Here is a 20,111-nt window from a genome sequence, read left to right on the forward strand (position 1 = left end):
CACGCTGGAGCTCAAGTGAGAGCTCCAGAGTTCAGTGCAGATAACCGCGGCCAGGTATGGTATTACTGGAGATTCCTCTGGTAGCCAGGCCGACACTGCTTGCAACGAGTACTGTCTAATACTCGCGTATGCATTCTGAATACCATGTGAAATGCAAGTCAATGGGGAATACTCGCAATGTAATGAGTAACCCGAATGCTGTACTATTTGCTACTTGCGCAAATAGTGTGGCATTTGGGTTACTCGTTACATTGCGAGTATTCCCCATTGACTTGCATTGCACATTCTATTCGGAATGAATACACAAGTATTAGACAGTACTCGTTACAAGTATTGTGAATCCGAGTATTTTGAAACTCACTCATCATTAGTCAGGGGTCATCAGGTGACCCCACGCTATCATGGCGCCTCTTGGTTGCCTCACAGGGTTGCTGATGTTAGAGGGGAATGGGGCGATCCCCAACGCAGCCATTTAAATCGCGCTGTTCGTGTTTGACAGCGCAATCTAAGGGGTTAACAGGTGATCTGATTAACAGACATGTGAGGGGATTACCTCGGGCTCACTGCAGTAACCAGAAGGAGGTTACCAAGGATGTACCAGTACATCCTTGGTCGTTCATGGGTTTAAATCAACTTTAAAATGAACGTTGTTCTTGGGATATCCCCTTTAAGTACCATGATAGACCGACCATTATTTTTAATCTTTACAAACTCCATAATATAAGAAACAAATACCCAATATGGCCATTATGAGGTAAACGCAGGTGGATCCATTAAGTAAAGGAACCTATTGTGTGGCAACTACTCCAAAACAAATCAAATAACAACATGAGAAGAGGAGTATGAAGTGCAGCAAGTGAATGTAATTTTATTAAATAGAAGGTTGTAATAAAATACTATAAAATAAAATACTATTCTATGTATAGAAGAGGGAGGAGCTAGAGGGAGAGCACTGCCACTAGCTCCTCCCTCCTCTGGCCTACAGAGAATAGTATCCACAGCAACTGCCATCTATCTCAGTAATGGGAAAGTCCTCACTGAATACAGATGTTACCTCAGAAATGAGAATTTTGATAATGACTGATCAATTCTGACAGAGAAAGAAGCAAATGTGTCTGATATATTACAGTGTAGCTTATTTTCATATGCATTATTGATTTATGAAATAAAATTAAACCAGCTGTTACGCTTTAAGCCCTGCATGACTGAAAGGTTTAGCTACAAGTCAGTCAGGCCTACAGGTCTGTCCTAGGCCTAATCATTCTTCCTGGTATTTTCCTTTCATTTCCACTATTTAATTATCATTGACAAAACTTATTGCCTCATTGTAGAGTAGTGTGCATAGCTGTGCTACAGTCATATTAGCCATCAGATGGTATGTCTGATGATTTACTGAGCGGCCTAAGGGCTTGTTCTGAGGAGCGAGTAATGGTCCATATGCTGTCCGCACACAGGCCGGACCCTGACCAGTGCAGGAACCTTTCTGCACACGGTCCAATGGTCACAACATGCACTACTCTGACCCACATTACAGAACAGGCCCACTCATTAGCTGTGTAAAAAACAAATCACATACTTGTTACTATCAGTATATCATGATTTTTCCATTACAAGTCATTATTTGGCCCTTTATTACCGTAGGTATTACATTGTTCATGGAAAACCCAGATGTATATCAATGTCCTATAGATGAGAAAAACAAACACTTGCTTGGCAAGCAGGTGACAATAATAATAATAATAATAAAAAAAATATATATATTTCTGGACTATTTTGCACACGCTTGTCTGAACCAAGCCTGAATGTGACTGACTGCTATGTCTCCCTTGTCTCTATGCATATACACATGCTGGTCAATTCACTACATGTGTTTTTAATGAGGAGATGAGAATTGGCCACTGCCGGACTCATCTGGGCAGCAGCTCATACTTTGTACACCTTTACAATGACCATCATTGAAGAGAGGGATCTGCAAACCATTTTTTCCTGAAAACCCTTCTTCAATCCTAAAAACTGTTAATTATTGGAGAAACTGAGAAAAATATGACATTTGAATTTATGCTTGACGGCTTTGTGTGAATGATCAGGGATAACTCCAGATTAGGCCTTTCCACATTATAAGGTATATCCTCGCATTTCTAAGGTTAGCAGTTTATGACGGCCTAACAAGTGTGTGAGAAATACGGTAGCCAGTGTTGTAGATGGGGTGGGAGGCATTGCTTCTTCTAATGTGCTAAAAGAAAGAAATGATGACAATTACTCAACAAACTGAACAATACTTTGTGGACCTTTATTATTTCACTAGATAGGTACTGACCAGATTTTATGTGGAGCTCTGCCTCTAGCGCCTCCCTCTGCCTCTAGCGTCTCCCTCTGCCTCTAGCGCCTCCCCTCTGCCTCTAGCGCCTCCCCTCTGCCTCTAGCGCCTCGCTCCTCCCATCTACATAGAATCTAATCAGCACCAACTGCCATCTCTTATCTCAGTAATGGGAAGTCTTCACTGAATACAGATTTTACCTCAGAACTGAGAATTTTGATAATAACCGATCAATTCTGACAGAGAAAGGAGCAAATTTGTCTTTTACTATTTAGTGTAAAGTTGCTTATTTTCACGAGTACTATTGATTTAAGAAATAAAAATTAAAATGACGGTTACGCTTTAAACTAGGTGATCGTATAATCAGTTATCACATAAAAAAAAGAAGAGCACTAATGCACATTTCTTGCACTGGGTGTATGATTAATTATCTTTCTATTGATATGTATCCCAAGACTGGAAAAAAACTGGACATAAAGAAAAAAAATCCATTGAATTGTCTTTAGTGATATTAGGAAGTATCCTATTCAGCCACTTCCTAATTATTTGCAAAATTTCTTATTTGTTGTCTATAGAGGCAAACAGGAAATAACTGGCATATATTTCCCATAGGGACTGTCACAGATTCCTAGACTCAAGACAAATCTGCCTACATAGGCAGTGGCAAGTCCCACACTCCTATATCTCAGCATAACTAAGCAGTCTTGTCATTTATTAGTATGGGAAAGTTTGGTGACAAGCCCTATGGGAACTGTAATGCTGTAGAACAAGTCTGTTGTTATTTTTAGAGAACAGAGAAAACAAGAGAAGCAGCTACAATATAACCTGAGAGACAAGGAAAACTGGGAGAAACCGCAAGAAGGAACAATTCTCTATGGTAGCGATGTTTATGGTCACCCTTTACGGTTACACTTTATTTAGAATTTTCTTAGCTCGGCAATGTGCAAGTCAGAAGGAACACATCGTTAAGAATCTTGCTGAAGAGAGCCCTGACAACATGAGTTAATAGAGCTGAGGATCCTGATCGAATAGTCACATACGTATTCCGTGCCTGCTTGACCAGAGGTCTTCTAACTTCCTTCTACTTGATGACATTGTGAGTGCTGCCTCTGATCACAAAGTTCCACGACACCATGTCACGCCACTTGTCATGATGTTATGGGGGACAATTAATCAGAAGATTAATCAGAAGAGGCATCCACAATTCCAGAAGGTACTAAGAATTTTGCTTTCTGGTCTGGCTGCCACATAAAAAAGGGACATAACCGCTTGTCCGGGATCCTATGAATTGTTTTGTCCAACTATAGTAAATACGCATTGTTGGAAATTTCCTTTCTATAGTAGTTCCATTTCTATAATTCTAAAATAAAGGTGGTGCAAGAGGCATTGGCCCCAATTGTTTACGTAGGAAAACTGGTGTAAAACACTTTTAAGAATTAGCAATTTGTGAGCATGAATAAATATCTAAAACAAAACCTTAAATGATTACTAACAGATGATCCAAACATGAAAGAGGGTCACACAAGTGGTGGAGGTCTACTGTGCAACAAACCAATAGTGGCTTAGGGTAAAAGAGTGTATACAAAGAAATTGAACCATCTCACCCATCTTTCGAATCTAAAAAGGAAGGAGTCACTGCATATCAGTCACTATTGCAAAGACCTGTCCATCCAAATTGGTGGGGCTTAGAGGAAATCCTATTGCTGAGCCCTAAACAAGCTATGTATGCCATGGTAAGCCCAGAAGCTTCAGCCCTGACAAGGGTAGTCCACAACTGTCCCTAAGCAGACTTTACCCTACAAGTGCCCCGCATGCCTCCAAACACGATTTGATGGCAATTAAATTATGAGGGCTATGGTACCAGAATCCCAGTAGTGGATCTACCATTAAGCAGACTGATGACCCTGAATGGAACTCCCTTTCATGTGTCGACCATGACCATATTCTTCTATGTGACGGCATCGGTCATACCTGCATCCATCACTGTGGATTGGTCATCTGTGTGTTTTGCTGCCTAATATGAATGGACAGTTTAATTTTGTGTGGTTAACCATGGGGAATTATTTCATTAATTATTAAAGGTTTGTTCCAAATATTAATGCATATGACACGCCCTCTCCAGGGTCGGGGAGTACTCATTACCAGGCCGGACTAGTCTGGTGATATCGCGGCGGTGCGCCCGGTTCCCTGACACTTGCAGTGTTTTTCAATATTAAAGGGGTGATTATTATGATGATGGGAGTTGTAGTTAAAATTAAGAGTTAGTGACGCCACCTGTGGTACTGCATGTAACGGGGTTTGCGACAGAGCAGCAAGGGACGCCAGGCAGAGGAACAATCCAAAGGGTTTTATTGGAACCACAAAGATAAAGCACCAAAAATAAATATAAATCCTTAAAGTCTGCAAGGAGTCCACAACAAAACAACAGATCCGGGGGCGCCTCCCGGTATTCCGACGCCAGGGAAAATATGGCAATGGTCCTTATATGAGTTCCTTCAGTCCAGCAGGGTGAACAACAAAACACAATCCCACTGTGGCCACTGATCTCCAATCTGTAAAGTCCATACACAGGCACTAGGATCTAGCCTCAGCTATAAATCCTAGTGCTTCTCCAGCAGAGATCCAACTAACTGACTAACATGGGTCTCATTATTCTCCTCTCCTGGGATCAGACCCTTAGGTGGGCAGAAAGGCACACCCTCCCCTGGACATTTGATACATTAAAGGATCCTAGACATCCTGGCTCTATTCAGTCTACCAAGTTGTGGATTGGAGGAGCTCCATGCTGAGAAGAACAAACAAACAAACAAACTCCCACCAGAAGCAGTATATACAGGACAATAGCTACTGCTGAAGCCTGATTACAATATGGTACAGGCTGGGGGGATATAATGTTACAACCAAGGAACAAAGACAGCCAAGCAACTTACATGACCCTGTATGGCATAGAGTACATGAATAAAGGCCGGGGGTTGGGGAAGGACACATCATCACACTGCGGCTATGTGGGCTGCCGCTGCGCTGTGTATTCCCCGGGGCAGATGATGGCACAGCTGAGGTGATATTGCTCCCCACAGGTAGAGGTTGAGGCCCGGGGATCATGAGTGGGTGCGGGAAGGACGTAGATGACACTGTGGGTTGCAGTCAAAGTCTTTACTCACAGTACCAGTTTCACAGGTGTACAGTAAGCTGGCAATCACCTGCGGTATGCTGGGATCCACCATGATGGCTCCCGCCGATCCCGGGCAGGTCAGAGGTCAATACCAGTGCACCCCTCAGATGTGCCTTTCCTGGTCGTCTCTACTGCGTTGACTCTCACCCCCCTTTCCCGCGCCTCCACACACAGTGCCCTGAGCCAGGGGCCGTGCACCTTCAATGGGTTTTCTGCCTGCTTGGACCCCTGATCCTCTGTGGCCCCCTTTCAGCGGATTCATGTGCTGATTTTCGGCCCTGGATGCTTGTAGCCACCCAGGCCCCCAGTGTTACTAAAGAGTACGTTAGTTTTCTTTTAGTCTAGGGACCAGGTCCCCATATTGCGGCCAGATCCTTCCACCCAGTGTTCTGTGAAGCAAGTCCACGGGTGCTTCCCGCAGTCCTGTGTCTCTAGGATCCCCTTCATCTGTGTCACCCGGGTCGAGCAGTACCGTCTCTATGCTCCGCTCGCCTCCTCACCACACCCCTAATTGACACTGTCCACTCCGCTCCGCCCACTCACCTCAGACACCTCACCCACTAAGCTCCATACCCAGACTGGTCTCAGGGACGGTGCTAGCCACTATACAAGTCCAGATGCACTAACCCCTAACTACAGTTTAGTGGAGAGTTGTGATGAGTCTGTCTGTGTGCGTGTGTCGTGTGAAACGGAGAATAACCTCTTCCTTACCCTGGGATGGGATACCACACCTCTAAAAGTGTGGCACAGGGGAGCCACACTTACACAAATTGCTAATTCTTGTTGCTACTGGTGAGCCATAAGGGAGCCAGTTATAACTTTATAGATATAGTATCTTGTCAATTTTGCTTGGTTATACAAAATTTTTGCACAACTCCAATATTGTTTCAACACCAGTTTTGTGCAGCTTTGCCAAAATGGACAGAGCTAGTGAGAAGCTTGGGCGAAATGGGGTGTGTCTACGCACTCCCATCAAATTTATAAAAAATGGTGGAGATTCTTTTGTCACAAATGTTACTCTGGATCCCTGACTGGAGCAACCTTTCTGGTGAAGCAAACGGAGGTGCGCGCCACTGATAAACAAAATTCATCAAGTGGCATGCAGCTTTTAATCCCTTTGGCGCAATTTGTTTCTGCAAGCCATCATATTAAACACCAGTGTTAATGAATTGGGGCCAAGGTTTGCATTGGTAAAGGGATATTCTTTATAGCAGCTTTGATTACGTAGTCACAGATCTGCTTGGTTGCTTCTGTCAGAGCCACAGACATTGATTGGAATAGCAGGGCACATGCATAAAATCTCCTTTTAGGGTTCACACACACGAGCGTATAAATCACCCAAGTGAAATCTGAAAAAAAAAAGAAAAAAAAAAAAAAGGATTGCACTCAGACCACTGTTATTCAATGAGGCAGAATGGAGATGCATATTTTTGTCATCTGTATTCAGCAGGAGAAAAAAAAATCATCGCATGTTTCTATATGACGAAATTGGTATTGTTGGAAAAAAACAAAATACCATACAGACCTTCAGTACGGCATGTGATTTTTATGGATACATTCCAGTTCAGTAAAATAGGAAACTGTAAAGGGTCCTGTAAGATGCTGAGTAAAAAACGGATTGCATACGAATGCCCCACAGATGACAAGTCCACTTTTCTGGATGAGAATGGGACTAATTTTCTATACATTTGTGTGGGCATAGCCTTAAAAAGGAAACCTGTCATCAGATTTGTCCCATAAAACCTGCGACCACTACCAGTAAGCCCTTATATACAGCATTCTAGAATACTGTAAGTGCCCAGGCCGCTCTGTATAACGTAAAAAAACACCTTTTATTATACTCTTCTGAAGGGAGATCCGGCACAATGGGCGTCACAGATCTTGATCCGCTGCCTGCTCTCTTTTTGTGATAGCCGTCCTCCTTGCCTGTTTCATGTAAATGATATGTCCTATGTCATCCACATAGAGTCATCTATTGTACTCTTGCGCACGAACACTTCTCTCTGCCCTCCTGAGGGCAGAGCAAAGTACTTTAATGCACAAGATCAAAGAACGCCTGAGCACGAACATTAAAATACGTTGATCTACCCTCAGCAGGGCAGAGAGAAGTGTGCGTGCGCAACAGACCAATGGATGACTATGTGAGTGACGTAGGACGCGTCATCCACACTGTGCAGGGAAGGAGGACAGAGATCGCAAAAAGAGAGGAGGTGGAGAATCAAGACCACTGATGCCCATCGGACCAGACCGCCTTGCAAGTAAGTATAAAGAAAGATGTTTCTATACAGTATTGTAGAATGCTATATATAAGAGCTTACTGGTAGTGGCCATAGCTTATAAGGGACAAATCTAGTGTTAGGTTCCCTTTAATCTCATTTTAACTGTGGGCTCACTGCTAGCAAAAATGGTAACCAATTACTTTATGTCCATGTGTATAGTCTTACAGTCTATAAGAAGGCAAGAGTTCCACTCTGAAATACAGCCAGCAACACCTGAGCATATGGTTATTCAGTGAAATGTGGTCTTCCACACCTCTGTGTATATTGGGCATCAAACACAATTGGATCACTCTGGTCATGATGCCAAATTCTTGGCAGCTAAAAGATTCTGATGGTGCTGAGGAGACCATATACAATTTATGCGTTCCATTTATGCCTTGCCTGAACCCAGTATAACCTAAACTCATTTCTACATTTCCACTGTGAACCAAATGAAAGATACAGTACAGACCAAACATTTGGTTTAATAAGTGGGATTTCTTGCCTTATAAATGGGGTTGGGACTATCAGTTGTGTTGTGCAGAAGTCTGGTGGATACACAGCTGATAGGCCTACTGAATAGACTGTTAGAATTTGTATTATGGCAAGAAAAAAGCAGCTAAGTAAACAAAAACAAGTGGCCATCATTACTTTAAGAAATGAAGGTCAGTCAGTCTGAAAAATTGGGAAAACTTTGAAACTGCCCCAGGAAAGGAAGACCAAGAGTCACCTCTGTTGCGGAGGATACGTTTATCAGAGTCATCAGCCTCAGTAATCGCAGGTTAACAACAGCTCAGATTAGAGACCAGGTCAATGCCACACAGAGTTCTAGCAGCAGACACATCTCTAAAACAACTGTTCAGAGGAGACTTTGTACAGCAGGGCTTCATGGCAAAATAGCTGCTAGGAAACCACTGCTAAGGACAGGCAACAAGCAGAAGAGACTTGTTTGGGCTAAAAAAAACACAAGGAATGGACATTAGACCAGTGGAAATCTGTGCTTTGGTCTGAGGAGTCCAAATTTGAGATCTTTGGATCCAACCACCGTGTCTTTGTGCGATGCAGAAAAGGTGAACTGATGGGCTCTACATGCCTGGTTACCACCGTGAAGCATGGAGGAGGAGGTGTTATGGTGTTGGGGTGCTTTGCTGGTGACACTATTAGGGATTTATTCAAAATTGAAGGAATACTGAACCAGCATGGCTACCACAGCATCTTGCAGCGGCATGCTATTCCATCCTGTTTGCGTTTAGTTGGACCAGCATTTATTTTTCAACAGGACAAGGACCCCAAACACACCTCCAGGCTGTGTAAGGGCTATTTGACTAAGGTGAGTGATGGGGTGCTACGCCGGATGACCTGGTCTCCACAGTCACCAGACCTGAACCCAATCAAGATGGTTTGGGGTGAGCTGGACCACAGAGTGAAGGCAAAAGGGCCAACAAGTGCTAAGCATCTCTGGGATCTCCTTCAAGACTGTTGGAAGACCATTTCCGGTGACTACCTCTTGAAGGTTATCAAGAGAATGCCAAGAGTGTGCAAAGCAGTAATCCAAGCAAAAGGTGGCTACTTTGAAGATCCTAGAATATAAGACATATTTTCAGTTGTTTCACACTTTTTTGTTAAGTATTTCATTCCACATGTGTTAATTCATAGTTTTGATGCCTTCAATGTGAATCTACAATTTTCAGAGTCATGAAAATAAAGAAAACTCTTTGAATGAGAAGGTGTGTCCAAACTTAGTCTGTACTGTACTTCATACAGTATTCTTTCTATATTTCAGAGATTTACACCTTTACTCCCTAAAATTGTCTAAATAATAAAGCTTGTCTTTAACTTACCACTTTACCCCCTGACTTCTGATCAAAAGGGACTATGGTGATCTGCTTGGTATCTCTCTGATAGGTGCAGTAATGTTTGACCCAAGACGTTCCAAAGTGTCCTATGACAAAGTGACACATTTTAATTAGTTAAAAAGAGAGAAAGGCACAGATTTGTGATCCCTACAACTTAATAGTCATTCTAAACTCCTTTACGGTCATCACAAAATCATAACAAGTAATAAAATTTCTAGTACAAAATCTGGTGTTCATCTTGCAATTTCAGAAGTAAAAACTTTGTAAGGTTTTCCCATAACAATCTCCACAGGATGCAATTTCACTCCCACATATCACTGGGTGGAGGTTAGCATTGCAACTCGTGTAGGTTTACTTGTTTCTTTAGCTTTCACTTCACTCTCCAGATTGAGCTGGATGATGAAGTCCTCTATATTGCCAGATCCATTTGCACATACAAAAACCCTTTGAAAAAAATTATATCAAACTTGGAAAAATAAAGAGTTTTGGCAAAGTAATAGTAAGCTTATTTTTTATATCGCTCCAACCCAATGTACAATACTTTACAATAAATTTGCAGACCAAATCAGACACTGAAAAAACTTATAAAAAATGTAAACGAGAATATGTGAGAAAATAGGAGTGATACGAAAGGAAAAAAAAATGCTTGACTTACTGAATGGTCCAGCATTTTCCTACAGAAGCATGTGCCAGTCACTGGCATGTATATCACACAGATATAGAGAATGCATTGGGGTGAATGGAGCATGGGGTAACTTGAAGAATAACTAAGCGTTTTTATTATTTACTTTTATTCATTTAATTCTTCTCCAAGAAATTGAATTTATTTTTTCTTCCAAGACATACCGTACTTCAATATTTTATTTTTCTTAGTTCTCGCCCAAAAATAATGCTGCAGTGCTGTTTCAATGTCTCATTCATGCTTATTTTAGACGCTGTTTTCAGCTGCTGTTCAGCAATATCCGTGTGCTATATTCAGTCTATGTATGGATTATTCCCTGTCTACATATGGGAGTGGGCAATAAAGGGGAATTTTATACTCTGTTTAAATATAGTGTGCTGATACTGCTGAGCAGCAGTTAAAAGCAGCCCCCAAAGAAGCTTAAACAGGGCACTGAAACAGCATAGTTTTGGCGAGAAAAGGAAGCGAAATAATCTTAGAACATATATCACAAAAAATGATAACATTAGAACGTCCTGAATATAATCAAAATAAAATGTAGTTACTTTTTGAAAATAAGGGATTCGATTCGGAGTAGAATAATAAACAATGTAACAGAAATCTCAAGAGGTGGGGGGCAAAAAAGCCAGGTTACAGTTTTTTGACAGGCCTGCCTGAAAAGATGCATTTTAAGTTATGCTTAAAGGGACTCTGTCAGAACGGATGTATTACTTAGTTTACTGAGTAAAGTGGTTCAGACATAATCAGAGGCTTTAGATTGAGCAGTGAAGCAGAGCTACGAATGCTGCCCCTGCCCACACCAGGCTCTGTATGTAATTCACTATAGACAGTGAGCTGCTAATCACAACACGGGGCGTGGCGAACTTGCTGACCTAGGACAGCAATGATATTCTCCTGAAGCTAAAACAAAAATTGCAGGTTAGCAAGATCATACAATGTGATAAGTGAGAAATCTCTGAAATGTGTGTTAACCCCTGCAGCATGAGGTCTTCAGATTACATAGCACAAATCTTCCCGACAGATTCCCATTAATGTATGTTGCCAATTTAAGTAGAAAGGGACCCCTCATTAAACATGAGCATATTTGATGAAATGTAAACCTTTAGGTTCATGAACATTAGGAGATTTCATATTATTGCATTAGAGTCAATATTTCCGGTCTAAAAATCCTACTGATGCTACATGGCGTATATAATTACGGATCAATAGAATGCAAAAAAATAAAATAAAATAAAACTTCACTTGCATTAATAACTAGCACAGGTAACACAATTGGAGGGTTAATGGTAGCCTACTGAAAAAGCATTGAATACAACAGCAAGACGGAATGTGTAACAGAGAAGATCCTTGGAAGACATGCGGGCTTTATATAATATAAATTAATATATATTATATAATATGTTATTTCAAGCTTTACTTACTCTTCTCCTGTATATACAGGTAACCCTCCATTGTGAAAGGGCTAAAAGTTTGTTGTTCGTGAGGGTTTTCTTTCATCTTCTTCATCAGCGCCTCCACCTCAGATCGAGTTCCTTCAAAGCGGTCCCGAGTCTACAAAACACATGATTTATTTTTATAATTTGAAACCGCGTTTAAGCTTTTTCTAAAATAAAGATCTACTTTTTACAAGTTTTTTTTTGCAGCCTCATACAAAATGTACACATACAGCATACACAAAATAGGCAAAATACGGTTTGTGTAATTGTTACTTTTTAAACCCCATTTAGTATAGTTGCTCATCTGACCTACTCAAGAGGTTGCATGACTATAGTACAGTGGAACCTTGGTTAACGAGAACAATTCGTTCTGGGACTGTGCTTGTTAACAAAGTTACTCGTTCAGCAAAGCAAGATTTCCCATAAGAAATAATTACAATGCAGACAATTCGTTCCACAACTTGTTATATGTCCCATCCTGGTCCCTTATTGTGCCATTCCACACATGCACAAAACACACACATATTATGCTCACCTTCCGTTCCGTTCCATCGCCGGCCTCTTGGATCTTGCAGTTCGCGGGTACAGGATGTGTATCGGGTAACCATCACGACACGGGCGGCACTTCCGCTGCCAGAGCGCTGACGTCAAAGGCAGGAGCCGCTTGCCTCTGACTGGCCAGCGTGCTGCCTTTGAGTAACGGCTGACAGCGGAAGTTCCTCCCTAGTCGCGATGGTTACCCGATACACATCCTGTAGCGGCGAACTACAAGAACAATGAGGCCAGTGATGGAACGGAAGGTAAGGGGAGTATAATATGTGTGTGGGCATGCGTGTTTGTTTGGACTACAAAAGCGGGTTAGAGCACGGTAGATGTATGGAACCGGAAGTGTGTGCGGTGAGGATTTTGCTCGTACAGCAAAGCTTGCTCATAAACTGAGTTACAAATTTAGAGCAAGTTTTGCTCGTTAAGCGAAATACTCGCAAACTGGGTTACTCGTCAAGCGAGGTTCCACTGTAGTTGCTTTACAATCCAAAGTCTTGTATTTTTATTTTCTTTGAGATCTTGAACCTTTGCTATAAACATATTCCGTATTCTTTTATTATGACTGATGAAACGTAAAATGTTAAGAACATAAAAGTTTGGAAATCCTTACATTCTGGATACTGATGGTCAGCTGGGTCTTGAAGTCACTGAAGTCTTTGGCTAGCTCATAGCCATGATGGTAAAAAGTGAAGAGACCTTGCAAAAAGGCAAGTAGCTGAAAATAAGAAAAAAAACAAAAAAAAACAATGTGGATGAGAATTACAATTTTCACACTCGTTTTAGAAATAAACCATAGCATGAGGCAAAAAACATAATGAAAGTCACAAGGTAATAAATGACTGATTAGGCTCATAGTGAGTACAGGTAAAGCAGCACACTATATCTCTACAAAATGGCTTTGCATGCCGTATTAGAGCATAATCACAGATTTGTTCCAGAAATTTCCGAAAATCTGATTCATGTATTTAAGTTATTTCTTTGCATGTGAATTTTCACAAGCCTCATGCATATAAACGGAACATTTGCAGAAGTGGAAATATACCATTTTAGAGGATTTTGATGTTTTACAAAGGCAGCAAACTGCTAAACACAGAGTCTATAAGACTGTATTAAAGAAAAGCAAAAACTTGGAAAGCCACCATAGTTGCCCTGTGCAAGTGCCCAAAGGCAGGAAATACACCAAGATACAATGGAATTCAACTTGGCTTAGTTGACTTGGTTGTCAAGTCACACAAAAGTGTCAATAAACACAGACACAATTGTTCTCAGAGTTGTAGGGTGAATGTCACTTGAGAGACTTTAAATCATATGCATTCCCTTTCTACATTTGTTGCAAAGAAAAATTAACACATCATAAACACATTAGTGAAATATGATGAAACTAATGGCATGCCACCGCTATGGAATAAGTAATCATATCCTCAAAAAAAAAAAAAGTTAGAGCTGTGAACTGCAGATATGCTGCTTTACTCTCCGTGCTGGCACTATGCCAACACTGAGAGAAAGGGACTCATGTTAGCTACAGGCGTCATCACATGACCCTGTGCTACCATGGCAACCACCGAAAGTCACGTATTCACGCACGTGACTTCCGGTGGGGGCGGCAGTAAGAGAAAGTAATGGCCGCGCGCATATACATCTCGCTGCCAGACTTTGGCAGCGAGATGTAAGGGGTTAAACATTGCGGGTGGAATGCGATTCCACTCGTAACATGAAGGCACAGATGTCAGCTGTTGAAAACAGCTGATATGTGCGCAGATCGCCGCGACCTGCCCACGGCAGGGGGTGGGGATTAACCTCACATGATCCATGACGGATATATCCATCATTGGTCGTGAAGGGGTTAAAAAGGTGGAGAGTAACTGTGATAGGTCTCCCACAACATTTAATCTAAAAGGTAACCAGCAAGTTAGCAGAAATCAACTCCTGCTAGCCCGATCACTAATGAGCACAGCTGGTCGACACCCAAGCCTGCTTGTGCAACTCAGAAGCAGCAGAGAAAGCATAGTGAGGAGTGTCAGATTCTGCAGTGTGAACAGCATCTGAAGCCGCTATGACACTCGGCAAATTTAGAGCAAAACACCGTGTGACACGAGTATTGTCCTTGTGACAACTCCTCTTTCAGTTGCAAAAATCCCACATAATTTTTTAGGATGTGACAGTTTAGTCTGATTGCTCATGTGTGTTTTCTTCCCAAGAATAAGAGATCCTGAAAACATTCCTCTTTATGATGTGGTGCAATGTCCTCGGATATGTCAGTGTTTGGCCCCGCACTGCTGTGAAAAGCTCATTAACAAAAAGTGTAAAGTACAAAGTGCAATGATTCTGCAAGGGACCTACAACTATAAATTCATGTTGGTCTTGCCATGAACTGTTTGCTTGGTTCAAAACGGTGGCAGCAATGTAACCGATGTCCTTGTACCAGAGAGGAACAGCTATAAGAAAGCAACTTTCAATTTGAACGTTAATATCATTTTGACATTATAATGTAAGCGTCTAATGTGTTTACAAGGAAAATCTCAAAGGAATGTCTGTTTACCAGCAGAAGTGACCGGAAACGAACACAGAATTAATGGCCTTGGTTAATCTGCAGGCTATTAATATAGCTTTTGTGTACTGGTTTAAACTAGAGTGTATGTTCCCTTGTGTGAAGAGGAAATGGTAGCAGAAGAGGATCCTTATTTCTAAATCCATGTGAACTAAAGCCTAAGCCACATGGAAAATACATCCAGCACTTTTCACTTCCTGCATTACAAAAACCATGTGAAACTTTAGTCACATGCCACTTTCATGAAAATAACACTATTTTACAGTGATCAAAATGTATTCTGTGCTATCTCAGGCCCTTAATAGTCATAAATCAATCTTCAATTTAATCTATATGTTAGGGCATTCAGCCGTGAATAGGGTCAATAGTGCATTAACTCAATTCTTCATACAGTTTAATGAATCTGCTTCAAAAACGACTACTGCATTCTAGAAACCAAGAATTGTTCCAAAAAAACAGAAGGTGCAAAGTCAAGTAAACTGCAACCGAATACCATGTCAAAGATCATCACGTCCATTCTTCTCTAGCTTTTATTAGGCCGGCTTCACATCAGCGGTATTCTGCCGCAATGCCGGATCCGTCACAAATGCGGTACACTTCAATACAGTTAAATGGAATTGCGGCAAGATAAGGTCACATGCGGTCACGTGCGGCTGCAGATAGTAATCCTTTACAGCATCCCTGGGACAAGGTAGAACGGACACTTCAGACCATGTCACTAGCTATTCCAATTTGTAATAATAGCTAGGCTATCTTGAATGCCTGGGGCAATATTTCTGAAGAATGATTTCTAATGCCTAAAGAAAGCTCAAGGGACTACTAGATGAACATCTCCAATAAAGTGGCCATATAGTTTTATTGGCTATAACTAAGACCAAAAGAGACTTTGCTAAAGTTTTTACCCAATTACTTTCTGAGCATTGACATTTTATGCCGATGCTTAATTTTTAAGGATCCGTGAAGGACTAAATCTGCTGACTTATAATGATATTTGATATTTTGAGTTAAGTATGAGATAAGAGCACAACAAAAAAGCGTGGTCGGCATTAGTCACATTTCGTTATATATAAATGAAGGAGGTATACATTCCTTACCACGTGTCACTGAATAGCCAAATTAACAAAATGGCAGTCTCCATTACTACACACTATAAAAGTAGGTCTGAGCATACCAACCAAGCTGAGGCAAAAAGTCCATCTGTTAGGTACATCAGAGTATGAGCCAGTAGCTTTACAGGTGCACAAGCCAAATACAGTCATGGCCAAAAGTTTTGAGAATGCTACAAATATTAATTTTTACAAAGTCTACTGCTTAAGTTTTTCTAATGGCAATTTGCATATACTCCAGAATGTCATAAAGAGTGATCAGCTTAACAGCAATTACTTGCAAAGTCAATATTGGCTAAGAAAATGAACTTCAACCCCCAAAACACATTTCAACATCATTGCATTCCTGCCTTAAAAGGAGCAGCTAACATTGTTTTAGTGATTGTTCCATTAACACAGGTGTGGGTGTTGATGAGGACAGGGCTGGCGATCAGTCATGATTAAGTAACAATGACTGGACACTTTAAAAGGAGGCTGGTGCTTGGTTTCAATGTTTCTCTTCAGTTAAACATGGTTATCTCTAAAGAAACACGTGCAGCCATCATTGCTCTGCAGAAAAATGGCCTAACAGGGAAGAGTATCGCAGCTACAAAGATTGCACCTCAGTCAACAATCTATCGCATCATCAAGAACTTCAAGGAGAGAGCTTCCATTGTTGCCAAAAAGGCTCCAGGGCGCCCAAGAAGGACCAGCAAACACCAGGACCGTATCTTAAAACTGTTTCAGCTGCGGGATCGGACTACCAGCAGTGCAGAGCTAGCTCAGCAATGGCAGCAGGCAGGTGTGAGTGCTTCTGCATGCACTGTGAGGCGGAGACTGCTTGAGCAAGGCCTGGTTTCAAGAAGGGCAGCAAAGAAGCCACTTCTTTCCAGAAAAAACATCAGGGACCGACTGATATTCTGCAAAAGGTACAGGGAGTGGACTGCTGAGGACTGGGGTAAAGTCATTTTCTCAGATGAATCCCCTTTTCGATTGTTTGGGACATCTGGAAAACAGATTATTAGGAGAAGATGTGAGCGCTACCACCAGTCTTGTCTCATGCCAACTGTTAAGCATCCTGAAACGATTCATGTGTGGGGTTGCTTCTCAGCCAAGGGAATCGGTTCACTCACAGTCTTGCCTAAAAACACAGCCATGAATAAAGAATGGTACCAGAATGTCCTCCAAGAGCAACTTCTCCCAACTGTCCAAGAGCAGTTTGGCGCCCAACAATGCCTTTTCCAGCAAGATGGAGCACCTTGCCATAAAGCAAAGGTGATCACGAAATGGCTCATGGAACAAAACAGAGATTTTGGGTCCATGGCCTGGAAACTCCCCAGATCTTAATCCCATTGAGAACTTGTGGGCAATCATCAAGAGACGGGCGGACAAACAAAAACCAACAAATTCTGGCAAAATGCAAGCATTGCTTATGCACGAATTGTCCGCTATCAGTCAGGATTTGATCCAGAAGTTGATTGAGAGCATGCCAGGGAGAATTGCAGAGGTCCTGAAGAAGAAAGGTCAACACTGCAAATATTGACTTGCTGCATTAACTCATTCTGTCAATATAACCTTTTGGTACTCATAATATGATTGAAATTATATTTCTGTATGTGATGTAAACATCAGACAAACATAATTAAAAACCAGAGGGCAACAGATCATGTGAAAATATAATTTTGGTGTCATTCTCAAAACTTTTGGCCATGCCTGTATGTTCAAAGTCTAATGTGAACACATTTTTGATCTGAAGAGTGAAAATGGGTTGGGATAATGCCACAAGGCTAGTTTAAGCGAAATTTTAAAAGTTTTCATACTTTTGAAGAATTCCCAGAAGCTGGCTTTTATGAGGGCCAAACAGTAGGGTTACAGTATAAGGTTGCTTTTGCATGGTAAATTCAGGTGTCCATACTCCTGCTTAAATAGGCGGAGCTCATGTAGTTCTACTACTTTAGACTTGGATTATTCCAGTATCTATTCAACACACATTATTTCTTGCCAGTGAAGAAAAAATTTTAGTATACAGACATTGCTAGACCTTGTCCAAATGATTAGTACTCTCCTCTTCTGGGATTAGTTCAATTAAAGAGGGATTATTGGCTAAAAATTAATTTATAATTTATAAATTATAATTTATAAATTAATTCCTTTAAAAAAAAAATTCAATCTGAGCGGATGTGTCCCAAAACTGAAAATTAAGCTTTTTTTCCCCAGACTTCACAAACTCCTCTCTACTGTAGTGCACTGAAACCTCTAACCATGCATTTCCATAGCAGTAGGAGAAGGATCCATTTGTCTGTCTTTCGCCTTTTGACCTTCTCACTAGAATATTCTGATGGCTTACAGTCTAATAAAAGGAACTCGAAGAAAAATCTAAGTAGCTGAGTTTCAACAAGTCTATAAAGTAGACGTGAAGCTTCTGAATATTTATTCTATTCAGTCATGGACCAGAAAATTGCAAAATAAAAAAAACGTTACGCCACAGATATTTGTTCAGATGCTACATACTGTAAATGTCACAAGAAAATAGAAAGTCACAAACACAAACTTCTGCCAGACTCTCTTCATTATATGAAAACTGTATAATAAAATCACAATCAACTTACCGGCTCAACAAACTCAAACATTTTTCGCTCTTGAACTTCATGGACTTTCAATACGTACTCCAGTGACACCTCATAGAAATGTTGCCTCATTTGGTCTACCTGGCTGTCAGCCTGCCACACAAAATAGACATAGTAAACAAAGAGTCACAGAATTATGAAATTATATGTAAACACTTAACAATTGACATATAATATAATCAAGGAAAAAGATAAATAGTTGGGAATTCAATGACTTGCAGTACCAGCTTACTGCTCAGACTCGTCTGTTAGGGTACGTGCCCACACTCCAGACAGGTTTCGCTCTAGACAGTGTCTTTTGCAGAGATGCTCGTGTTCTCCGCAGGAGAAAGCAGCGGTCCGTGCCCACAATCAGGGATCTGGGCGCAGCAGATTTTTACTGTGTTCTCCTGCCGAGAACACTTGTGTCTCAGCAAGCATAAATGGACATGCTACGGCTCGGCAAGCCGCACCGCAAGTTGTTTACACTGAGGAAAAAAGAAGCACAGTGGGCATAGGATTTCTATAAGTCCCATCCACTGTGCTTGTTCTGTACAACGCAGCGTTTTGGATGCAGGCAAAACAGGCTGTGTCCAACACGGTGCTATTCCTGGTCGTGAGGGCAGGTATCCTTAAATTGAACCTGTCACCAGATTTGGCGACATCTACACTGGACTGGGAAGGAAGATGGAGATTGCCGCAGAGAGGAAGCACCAGACTGAAGAGAGGAGGTACCAGACAGGAAAGCAACGACACCCTAGACCGCCTCCATAGGTGAATATTATAAAGGTGTTTTTTTACCTTGTACAGCGCAGCCTGGGCACTTATATACAGTATTCTGGAATACTCTATATAAGAGCTCAGTGGTGGCCACAGCTTACAGCTATTAAATCTGATGACAGGTTCCCTTTAAGTCCTAGATTACATCATGCAGGGAATAAATTAATCAATCAATTACACTTCTGTGTAAATGCATATCACATATAATGGATAAGCTCTGAAAATGCTTTACATTTTTCACAATTATAGCCAGAAACTAGCATTCGCAGTATGTGACACATCTGTGATACACAGACTTAAAGGGTTATCAAGTGCCATCTCATTGTAATACACTAGTAAACCAAATTTTATATATGCAAAGTAACATTCACGGAATTCATCAGTCGCCCCTACTTCTCTAGTAATACCGGTTGCTTATAAAACATATGGGCATTTCTGCAGAAAAGAACATGTAGTGAAGACAAAGCAGACATATTGCATGTACAGCCAGTCCAGCTGCATGAGTCCAAGGCCTCCGACACTGCTGTAATTGTTACACTTTCTCCCCATGTAGATTTTCTCTTACAGACATTATTTTAATTTATAGAGTTTTAAAGTTTGGGGTTTTTTTACTGTCCGGTTTAGCACTGCTAAAGAGAGGAGGCATATAGGCATACTGTACTGCTAACAGAAGAAAAATCTCTACAGGTCAGTGATCTTCATTACAGGCACATTGCATTGGTACATGAGACACTTATCTAAATACCAATCAATTTCTGGATTATATTATTATTCCATTATACCTGTACATTAAAAGTAAAATAAAACACATGAGATTTTGTTTTC

The 20,111-nt window shown here is 41.2% G+C and overlaps 1 protein-coding gene across 2 annotated transcripts in view; it reads right to left on the reverse strand.

Moving 5' to 3' along the window:
* The window catches only part of ARHGAP26 (Rho GTPase activating protein 26), a 577,725-nt gene that overhangs the window by 370,799 nt on the left and 186,815 nt on the right, over positions 1-20,111 (reverse strand). For both annotated transcript variants that reach the window (XM_075344594.1, XM_075344593.1), the window contains exons 6-9: positions 18,510-18,620; positions 12,878-12,982; positions 11,707-11,836; positions 9,589-9,689 (exon numbers count right to left, since the gene is read on the reverse strand). In XM_075344594.1, the coding sequence (XP_075200709.1) occupies positions 9,589-9,689; positions 11,707-11,836; positions 12,878-12,982; positions 18,510-18,620 (447 nt within the window). The remainder of the gene's footprint in view (positions 1-9,588; positions 9,690-11,706; positions 11,837-12,877; positions 12,983-18,509; positions 18,621-20,111) is intronic.

Source organism: Anomaloglossus baeobatrachus, chromosome 4 (assembly GCF_048569485.1).
Source record: "Anomaloglossus baeobatrachus isolate aAnoBae1 chromosome 4, aAnoBae1.hap1, whole genome shotgun sequence".
NCBI lineage: Eukaryota > Metazoa > Chordata > Amphibia > Anura > Aromobatidae > Anomaloglossus > Anomaloglossus baeobatrachus.